The sequence below is a fragment of the Bubalus bubalis genome, chromosome 2, assembly GCF_019923935.1.
Source record: "Bubalus bubalis isolate 160015118507 breed Murrah chromosome 2, NDDB_SH_1, whole genome shotgun sequence".
NCBI classification, from domain to species: domain Eukaryota; kingdom Metazoa; phylum Chordata; class Mammalia; order Artiodactyla; family Bovidae; genus Bubalus; species Bubalus bubalis.
Window position 1 is genome coordinate 171555364 of NC_059158.1, and position 11113 is coordinate 171566476.

At 56.1% G+C, this 11113-nt stretch overlaps 1 protein-coding gene across 1 annotated transcript; it reads right to left on the minus strand.

The window, feature by feature from the left end:
- Nucleotides 1-610: 610 nt before the first annotated feature.
- NMUR1 (neuromedin U receptor 1) lies at nucleotides 611-10580 on the minus strand. The gene is made up of 3 exons (XM_006041865.4): nucleotides 9649-10580; nucleotides 6248-7133; nucleotides 611-2820 (listed from the first exon to the last, which is right to left on the minus strand). The coding sequence occupies exons 1-3, from the start codon at nucleotides 9649-9651 to the stop codon at nucleotides 2438-2440; spliced, it is 1272 nt and encodes a 423-aa protein (XP_006041927.1). The 5' UTR covers nucleotides 9652-10580; the 3' UTR covers nucleotides 611-2437.
- Between the last annotated feature and the right edge of the window lie 533 nt (nucleotides 10581-11113).

Consider the following 11113-nt stretch of genomic DNA (forward strand, 5'->3'; position numbering starts at 1 on the left):
AGAGCAGAGCAAGCTGCAGATGACACTGCATCCAGGAGAGACTGGGATCTTGCTGGCTGGCCTTTCCACCTCCACTCGTTTCTCAAGGGCTGAGCCCGGAACTGCTGTTTCCACTTTCCATGGTAACCAGTGACTCATGACAAATGGGACCTACCCATTGATGTGCTATGGAGACACTCAAGAGACATACATCGAATTTACACTAAGAGCCCAGGTCTTTTGATAACTCACCTCCCCTATGTTCCCCCATCTGCCCAGGGCTTCTCTGCCCATAGTTGGCCCTTCACAAATGCTGACCAAAGCCTCAGGAGCACGTCAGCTCTGACCATCACTTAAGAGAGGCTCCAGGGAGTCCAGTTAGTCTGTGGGAACAACGGCAGGCTCCAGCCTGAAGTCTGGTGTCGGCTGCCTCCCCCGACGCCACCCCAAGGCCTCCGGGGAACTCATTTCAGAGATGACATTGGGTCCTCATGGTTCTGCGCAGCCTCTTTACACAAGCTCCCTTCTCAAATTTGCCCATCCTGTCTTATATATGGTGGTTACCTCTGGAGAGTAAAGCTACAGGTGACTTTCTTTTTTTCTTTTCCTTTAGGCTTAATCCTTCCTTTAAAAAAAAAAAAACTGTAGTAAAATACATATACAATTTACCATCTTAACCATTTAAGTGTATAATTCAATATTATTCAAGTATATTCACATTGGTTTGCAATCAATCTCCAGAACTTTCAAACTGAAACCCTGTACCCATTAAACAACTATTTTCCCCTCCCCCCATCCCCTAGCAATTACTTTAAATTGCTTTTGTTTTCACTCATTTGTAATTTCCAATTTTCTAAAATGAGTATTGTTTTTAAAATTGAATTTCAAAAACCCCAGAACATTTTGTACAATCTCCTCCACTTTGCAGTCAGGGGGCCAGGGGCCTGAGCTGGGGAGAGTCTGTAGGGAGAGCCCCGTAGCACCCAGGGGCCCTACAGCCCCTCACCAGGGAGACCAGGGTTCCTTCTGCTGCAGTTCCCCCTCAGGAGGAGAACGGGCAGGGCGCTGTAGCAGGACAAGTTCTGGCCATGAACTGAGTCCTGGCTGAGCACCCAGCTATCCACGGGGATTCAGGATGGAGCTTAATTTCCGGACTTACTCCATCTCTCTTCTCACCTCAGGGCTTTCCTAGTGGCTCGGCAGGAAAGAATTTGCCTGCAGTGCAGGAGATGCAGGAGACACCGGTTCGATCCCTGGGTCAGAAAGATCCCCTGGAGGAGGGCGTGGCAACCCACTCCAGTATTCTTGCCTGGAGAATCCCATGAACAGAAGAGCCTGGTGGGCTACAGTCTGTGGGGTCTCAGAGTCAGAAACGACTGAGCACACATGCACCCTCTTCTCACTTCACTGAGCCCCAAGCAGTCCTCACGGGGCACCCTTTGTCCTTGGGTGGCCCATGTCTCTTGTCCCCAGAGATTCTCTGGCCAGTCAGGCCCAACGCTCCACTCGTCTCAGGCCCCCAGGCCAGCATGTTGAGGAGGTGAGAATGGAGGCAGGCAGGGGCCTCTGCTCACACACGTGGTTCCTCAGTCGGTGCCAAGTCTCACTTTCTCTAGGACAAAGAATGTTCTTTGCGTGGCTCTGGAGGAGGTGGGGTGGGGAGCTTGTAGGGGTCAAGGCAGGAGTAAGGGTTGAAGGTAGTGAGGATGTGAAGGGTAATTTCCGCCTTGTTAATCTGAGGGTATCTGTTACCAGCAGTGACTTCTGCACCCACACAGAAAACCAGCTGAAGTGCCAAAGTTCGACGCTCCCGAGTGTCAGGGCCTCTTGTTTTGCAAATAAGGGACCCAGGCATGTAAGGAGAGGCAATTTGCTTGATGCCGGGCGGGGGCGGGGGACAGCAGGGAGGGGGCGTTGCACAGGAGGTGGCAGCGCAGCTGAGATTGGAAGCAGGTCCCCTGGATCCCAGGCACACCTGCCACCTAGCGGCTCCACCAGGTGGAAATCCCAGAGCAGAGTAAGTCAACTGGGGGCCAGGGAGCGGTTGGGTCAGAGGAAGGTCGCAGGTTCCCAGGTGCACCAAGAGCTAGAGGGGGCAGAGTGGACCAGAACCGGAAGCTCAGCAAGAAATGGAAAGGAAGGGCCGCCCCGGAAACACTTCAGAAACTGGGGGTGGGTGGGGGAACCCCCAGATGAAGTCTTGCCGTGCCCAGTTAACCAGACATGATGTTCCTACCAGGGCAGGGCTGTACCAGGAGGCCTAGGGGCCTGGAGAGCAGACAGCAACCTTATAATCCTTCCAATACATGGGTGGGGGCAGTAGTCAGGTGCTAGTCAGAGTTACTAGGTTGAAGTGGGGTAGGGGGACAGAGGATAGCCTGCAGAAGAGGCAGGTGTGGCCCCCCAAAGCTGGGTGTGACCTTCTGGCCCCTTGGGGTGAAGCGGCATGAGGCTCCTCTCAGGAGGGGTGCATCCCTTGCTGGCCCCCTGGGCTACTGTTCTCGGCCAGAGGCTGGGCCTGGCTGCCCGGGGAGCCCGTGTCACCCAGGATGCTGCCCACGGTCACCCTGCTGAGGCTGTAGGAGCTGTGGTGGGCTCTGTGGCCACGGCACTGGGTCCCCGGGCACAGGGCCTCCCGGAAGGCGTCCCGGAAGCGGGTGGACATGAGGCTGTAGAGCACGGGGTTGGCGGCCGAACTAAGGTAGAAGAAGACTCCGGAGATGACGTGCACGTACTGGAAGGCCAGGAGCAGGCCCTCGGTCCAGCGGGACACAAAACTCCACATGAGGCGGTCGATGTGGAACGGGGCCCAGCAGATCCCGAACACCACGACCAGTACAACTGCGGGCAGAGAGGGTGCCTGTTCTCACCTCCGTGCCTCTCCCACAGGCCACCCACGCCCACAGTCCAGCTGGAAGCTTCTGGAAGTCTGTCTGCCCTGGCCGTGCCCCTTTAGGAGAGGCTGCTCTCACGCCACTGCCGCTGCCTGACCAGTGGGCTGTGCCCTGGACCAGCCGTGGACACCCAAGCCAAGCCTGGCCTGGTCTGGTTCTCTCGCCGTGGAACTGGAACTGAGTGTGTGACACAGTGTGGCTAAGGACCCCTCTGGTGACACTCGGGAGCCATGCCTGCTGATGCATAAGCAGGGAGAAGCAGGAGAATGGGGCCTGTGGTCAGAGGACAGTAGACGGGGAGGTCATGGAGGGAAAGGGAGATGAACACCGGCCCCCATACACACACACACACGCAATGAACACCAGCTCCCCCCACACACACACGAAGAACACTGGCCCCCATACACACACACACACACACACACACACACACACACACACGATGAACACCGGCCCCCCCCACACACACACGATGAACACCAGCCCCCCACACACACACGACGAACACTGGCCCCCATACATACACACACACACACACACATGATGAACACCGGCCCCCATACACACACACACACACACACACACACACACGATGAACACCGGCCCCCATACACACACACACACACACATACACACACACACTCACTGGAGGGGAAGGGAGATGAACACCGGCCCCCATACACACACACACACACACACACACATACACACACACACTCACTGGAGGGGAAGGGAGATGAACACCGGCCCCCATACACACACACACACACACACACATACACACACACACTCACTGGAGGGGAAGGGAGATGAACACCGGCCCCCATACACACACACACACACACACACATACACACACACACTCACTGGAGGGGAAGGGAGATGAACACCGGCCCCCATACACACACACACACACACACACACTCACTGGAGGGGAAGGGAGATGAACACTGGCCCCCATACACACACACACACACACACACACGATGAACACCAGCGCCCCCCACACGCACACACGATGAACACCAGCCCCACACACACACACACGACGAACACTGGCCCCCATACATACACACAGACACACACACACGATGAACACCGGCCCCCATACACACACACACACACACACACACTCACTGGAGGGGAAGGGAGATGAACACTGGCCCCCATACACACACACACACACACCCACACACCCACTTGCCTGCCTTGGCCCTAGAAGCCTTCAAAGCCCCAGCCCCCAGCTCTCCTGGGCTCAGCTCAGTATCCTTCCTTCACGAACTCCCGTTTCTTTGAAAGGTCCCATCCCACCCCCAGAAAAAAGGCAGGACAGGCAGCCAAGCCTTCACTCTTTCTCCGGAGCGTCCCTCCAGCCCTGCTCTTAACCCTGCCCTTCCTTGGGTCTCTGCCATCAGATCTGCCTTGATTTCTGTCCCTTGTTCCCCGTGTTTGCTTCTCCAGCTCACGATCCTTCCCCCGCAGTGTCTCCCCCTCTTACGGCCCTCTGTGGCCTTCCTCATAATCTGGGATTTCAGTCAGAACATGGCTTACAACATCCCCAGCACATGGCCTGGTGCGTAGTAGGTCCTCAGAAAGTGAAGACGGGAGAGAGAAGAAAGCCAGAGCCCCAGGCCAGCAAGCAAGGCGGCCTTAAGGAAACACCCCACTTTCCCAGGGCAAGAGCCACCCCAGAGGCAGAGACTCGGCCCCAGTGGGCAGGGAAGTAGGAGGCAGCGGGGGCAGGTGGTCTCTAGTGCAGGGGTGAGCACAGAGCTCCAGGTCAGGCCCACCTTAGGAGGTGGCACAAGTGACCGTGGGATCTGGGACACTGTTCTTGGGGGTGAGAGGAGTGAGTCCCTCTGTGGAAGCAGGGCAGTCCCCAGTTTGCTGGATAAAATCCCTTCACTTTGACCAAGGTCTCACCAGCCCCATCCTGTCCTGGCCCACCCCACCTACCTGATTCAGACCCTGTGGAATAGGGCAGGGTGGGGAGAGAATCAACGACTGGGTTAGCATCAGTTTGCCTGTTTTCCCCAGGACCACTGTTTATGAGAAAGTGCTAGGCCTAGGGCCATCAGATTATTACACAACTGTTAGATCAATTGACACCCACAACTTAGGGGGATGGTATTAACTATTTGTTTAGGAGTCCTGTGTTATAGGAGTGTGCAGAAGCTGTCAGGTCCTGGAGGAGGGCATGGCAACCCACTCCAGTACTCTTGCCTGGAGAATCCCATGGACAGAGGAGCCTGACAGGCGACAGTCCATAGGGTCACACAGAGTTGGACACGACTGAAGCGACTTAGCATGCATAGGGCCACAGTAAGATCCAGAGTCTCAAGCCAGCTGAGTGTGCCCTAGCCAGCCCCAGCCCCCACTGTCCTGATCACATAGACCCTCACAAACATGCCTCTAATGACCTCTTTTTTTCTCTCACTATTTTTTTTTTTTTTTTGGCTGTACTGTGTGGCATGCAGGATCTTAGTTCCCAGACCAGGGGTCAAACTTGCGCTCCCAGCATTGGGAGTGCAGAGTCCTAAGCACTGGACCACAGGGAAGTCCCACGACCTCTTTTAGATCATGGTCACTTGTGTGGTCCCCAATGAGCCACAGACATGGCATGCAGGAAATTCATCACCTTGCCTTTCCAGCACCCCCATCCCCTTCTTTTGGGAATTTTGCTCCCCCTGATCCCACCATGTGGATCTATGAGGGCTGCTCACCCAGCATCCTGCCACTCTGGCCCCGTGGCAGGCCATGACCTAAGCCCACCAATGAGAATCCTTCCCTGGGATTTTCAACTGCCACTAAGGAAAGAGGACAGTTAGTTCCGCAGGAAAGGGGAACTCTGTGTCTGAGGTCATGCCCCCAGGCTGCTCAGGGAAGGACAGAACCAAGATATATTTGGGAGCAAAGATAAGAGACCTGGGGGGTCCAGAGCCCATGAACAGCTCATCCTGGCGCCCAGCTTCTGCCCTGTCTGCCTTTGGTCCCATGAGCCGGCTTCATGGTGATACCTGTGCGTTTGCACCAAGCCCTGACCTTGAAACGGTCAAGACAGCAGCTCTGCTCTTGCTGTCTTAAGGTTCTTCATCATTTTTTTTAACAGGGGACCCTGAATTTTCATTTTGCATTGGGCTCCACAGATTATGCAGCCGATCCTGCTATGAACCATTCACATTTATCCTTCGTGTCAATTTCTCACGAGTTAATCTAAAAGAGTGTGCACACACGGGGGTGGGGGTGGGGTTACTCCCCCTCACGCTAATCCCCCATGGTAAACCCAGACATTCAACCCCTTCCCCAGGCCCCGGAAACCCCCAGCTCCATGCCTAGCACCTGGCTCAGTCCCCCTTCCCAGCAGCAACACTTACACAGCATCTTGGTCACCTGTGTCCGACCCCGATCCTGCAGCCCCCGGAGCCTGCGGCTGTCGCTTGTCCTGGCCCTGCCCTTGGCCTCCTGCCTGGGGATCAGCTGTTTCTCACTCCGCAGCCGCAGGCCAATGAGCAGGTAGAGCACGCTGATGGTGGCCATGGGCAGGCAGAAGAAGAGCACCGCAGTGACCTGCACCACCAGGTTGTAGATGGCTTTCGGGTGCACCAGGGTGCACACGGCCGAGCCGGGCACCAGGCCCCGGCAGGGCACATCTAGCTGCCGGATGCCGTGCAGGCTGGTGTTGGGCAGAGAGCAGAGCACGGCTAGGCCCCAGATGGCTGCGAGTACGCGGCGCACGTGGGCGTGCGTCACCACCGACCTGGCCCGCAGCGGGTGCACCACAGCCACGTAGCGCTCGACGCTCAGGGCGGTGACGTTGAGCACCGAGGCCAGGCAGACGGTCTCAAAGAGCAGCGTGCGGAAGTAGCAGCCGCCGGCGCCCAGCAAGAACGGGTAGTTATTCTGCATCTCGTAGAGCTCCAAGGGCAGGCCCACGAGCAGCACCAGCAGGTCCGACACGGCCAGGCTGAAGAGGTAGTAGTTGGTGGGCGTGCGCATGGCCCTGTGGCGCAGGATGACCGTGCAGGTCAGCGCGTTGCCCACCGCACCCACCGCGAAGATCAGCAGGTAGGTGACACAGATGGGCACGAACAGCTCCGTCTGCTGGGGCCCCAGGTACTTGAGCCTGAGCTCTTCATCGGTCAGGTTCAAGTCCTGGGGGTCAAAGGGCCCCAGAGCCCTGCTGCCATTGCAGGACACCGGGCTCCTTGCACCCAGGGACCTGTCTCCAGGGAGGATGGAGCAGTTGAAACAGAGAGGAACCTGTGAAATGGAAGAGAGAGACACCCAGAAAGTCACTCAGGGAACCCGGCTCTATCCTAATTCCAGCTAAAGGTGCCGTTGACACCAAGAGGGCCATTATTTTTTGTGCCACTGAGAAAGGAAAACTCTGCCATCCATTGTAAGACCCATCACAATTTCATCTTAAAAATGTACATCTTAGGGACTTCCCTGATGATCCAATGGCTGACACTCTGTGCTCCCAATGCAGGGGGCCCAGGTTCGATTCCTGCTCAGGGGACTAGATTCTGTACACAGCAACAAAAATCCTGAGTGCTGCAACTAAGACCCAATGCAGCCAAATAAATAAAAATTTTTAAAGAATTCCCCCCAAAATATACATCTTAAAAATGATTTTTTTTAAAGTGGGACTTCAATTTTTTAAAGATTTATTTATTTATTTTCTTTTGGCCATGCTGGGTCTTCACTGCTGTGCAATGGGCTTTCTCTTAGTTTCAGGGAGTGGGGGCCACTCTTTGTTGCGGTGCTCAGGCTTCTCATTGCAATGGCTACTCTTGCTGCCGAGCACAGGCTCTAGGCGAGTGGGCTTCAGTAATTGTGTCTGGTAGGCTCAGTAGTTGTGGTGCATGGGCTTAGTTGCTCTGTAGCATGTGAGAACCTCCCAGCCCAGGGGTCAAACCTGGGTCCCTTGCATTGGCAAGCGGATTCTTAACCACTAGACGACCAGGGAAGCCCCAGAACTTCAATTTTTAATTTCACTGAAACCTTTGGTTAGTGATGGAAACTCTCAAGCACGCGCTATGCCATCAGCAGTCCCTTTCAGTCTCTACCCTTCCAAGCCTTGGATTTTGGGAGACACACTCAGTTTGGGCACCTGTAAAACGGGCACAGTGCACAGTATCAGTTGGTCCTGATGAGCAAGGAAGGGTTCTGGAAACACCTGCTTGGATTCAAATCTAGCCTCACCAATTTTGAACTGTGGGACCATTTGCATGGTAACCTCTCTGTGGCTGTCCCCTTATTATAAGGATCCAGAAATTTAATCCATGAAAGGTATTAGCACACCGTCTGCCTGACACACAAAAGGGCCTGATTACATGACCTTGCTGGGAGGACTGGGTCACTGGGCATCAAGCAAGGGAGTGAAAGGGCCCAAAACTATAATGCTGATCCAAAAGTTAGTGCTTACTTCTGTTTTCTATTTCCTGAACCGTTTGAAGTCCAAGTATTTGATACCTTTGATGCTGCCAGTTCTGAGGTTCACTCTCCTCCCTCTGGCTCCCCATCTCTTTGCCAGCCCACCAGAGAGAGTGGGGCTTCCCACATGGCGCTAGTGGTAAAGAACCCTCCTGCCACTGCAGGAGACATGAGACTCAGGTTTGATCCCTGGGTTGGGAAGGTTCCCTGGAGGAGAAAATGTCAACCCAGTCCAGTATTCTTGCCTGGGAAATCCCTTGGACAGAGGAACCTGGCAGGCTACAATCCATATGGTCTCACAGAGTGGGACACGACTGAAGTGACATAGCACGCAGATAGAGTAGCTAAGGACCCTGGCTATGAAGGTAAACAGACTGGCCGAGGATCAAGTGCCAGGTCCACCATCCTCTTCTGTGACAGGCCCTCACTGTGCCTCAGTCTCCTCATCTGTAAAATGGGTAAGGAGATACAGCCTACCTCCTAGCTAGTTTCTGGGAAGAGTAAATGAGAGAATTAAGTTCTCAGGAACATGCCTGATAAATTTCAGGTGCTCAACTCCAATGCATTAGTGACATGATCCTTACTTCTCACCCAGCAAATGAAGGACAGTCGAAGGGACATGGGGCAGGAGCTGAACGGGATTCCTCTGGTCCTGTGGCTTGTTGCCAAAGACTGGGAGCTGCCCACCTGAGCCTGTTCCTCAAACCGGCCACCACCACCTCCCCTCCCTTCTGAGCAACCGCCGATTTTCCGGCTTGGTTCCTGGATCCTCTCCCTGGATCCTCGCTCCAGCTCCATTTCCTCTCCTCAGATGCGGGTTCGGGGCTTCCCTTACCCACGTACCTGTGTACCCACCGTTCAACTTTCTTTTTCAGGTCCTTCTCTCCCCTAGATCCCAAGTATTCTTCACCCCGAGTATCTTCTCACCAAAGCCTCCACCCAGAAGCCTCCCCCAGCCTTCCTGCCTCTCTGACACCGAATCCCCGCATTTGGGGATGGAGGGGCATCTTTATCCCCTCAAAAGTTCCTCCCGCCCCTGCCTCCCCAGCCCTCCCAACCCGGGTTGCTGCGAGAGCTAAGCCGGAACCGCAGCGATGAGCTGAGAACGCGCAGGCGCCGACCCGGGTTCGAGAGAGGCTCCCGCGAACTCGGGGAAAGGTCGCCGCACCAGAGCCTCCCATGCCTCGCGGCGCGCAAGGCCGGCGAAAAGACAGATATACCCAAGGAGGCTGCGAGTCCTCCGGAGAGCGGGGTGGCGGGGAACGCGTCTCAACTGGGCCTGCGATCCCTACCGCTCTGGGGCGACCCTGCGGGCGCGCCCTCCCCGCCGCGCACCTACCATGCCGCCTGCGCCCCGCGGGATCCCAGGGGCCGGGAGCCCACTCGCCGAGCGCGGGCCGGGCGTCCTCGCACTGATCGACGGACGGACGCGGCGCCAGAGCGGGCCGACTGGCAGTCTGGAGGCGGCCAACCCGCTAGCAGCCCGCAGGTCGCCCCGCCCGTCGGGGGCCAGGGGCGCTCTGGCCCAGACAGCCAACAGGGGGCAGTGGTGTCCCCTCAGCCCAGCTTAGCCCCCCTCAACGGCTGAACCCTGACACACTTATCTGGGGGCCCCCCCGGACGCCACAAACCATAGCGATTGTGTTTCCAAGTGTTTGATGGGGGACGCTTCCAGGAACACCGGAACCCTCACAGCAACCCATTTTATAGATGAGCAAACTGAGCCTCAGAGAGATGCCACTGGAGTGATCAGGGTCTCACATCTCTGTCCCCATGTTCCAGGATGCTGACTCTTCGCATAACCCTTCTTACGGTGTCCCTCCAGATCCCACCTTCTTCTGCCCTGCCTTTCAAACTTACCCCCAAGGACATCCCACCAGCCCCTCCAAATTAACAAGCCTCAAAGGGTCTTATCCCAGGCTCCTAGGCTTCACATGGGATTCCTCCCCTTCTGTCTATCTCAGTCCCTGGACAGCAGTCTCCACCCCCTCCCCCTTCACCCCCTCTGCCTTTGGGTCCTCCAGCCCCTAAGTCCAGGTCTTGGCTGTGCCTCCTCCCCGAGGACTGCTGTAAGAACCTCCACTGTCCCTCTAGTGTGGCCTCCCACCACCCAGCCATCTTCCTGAACCCCCCCACAATGGCATTCCACTCCTTGAAAACCTCCTGTAGGGGCCAACACTCCCTTCTGAATAAGAACACCGAAGTCTAGCCTGGTATTGGACCTCCCCACTCCCGCTTGCCTTCCTGGTCCCCCTACCCCTGCGCACCAGCCCACACCCCCATAAGCATATTCTCCCACCCCAGATACCCCAACTAGCTCTCTGCCATTCAGATGTTCTGCCTGCTCCTCTCAGCCTACCACAGGGTGTCCACAGGAGGGAGAAAACTGTAGAGTGAGAAGAGCCGTGGATCCCGGGGTCTCCTCCTGCTCCTTCAAACTGCGCACTGGTAAACCCAGCAGGGAGCACCTCCCGGGCTCAGCCCCCCTCCTCCAGCCAGCTCCTTAGCTGAAGGAACTCGCTCAGGAGTTTAGCAACATGGATCTCACAGGCGGAAATGCTGGCTCCTGGGCCTCTTCCCAGGGTCTGATTTCCTTAGTCTGGGCTAGATCCAGAAATCCTCAGATTTGACCCAGAGGAACCCTGGCCCCAGAACCACACTGTGAGAAGCACTGGGAAGGGTTAAGCACAAAGCCCCAGGCCCCAGGAAGGCTGTGAGCTGTGTGAAGGGAAGAGACACAGACCCTCTGTACCACCCTTGCCACGATCCTGTGCCCGCTGTGAGACATGACGGTGAAGATTTCG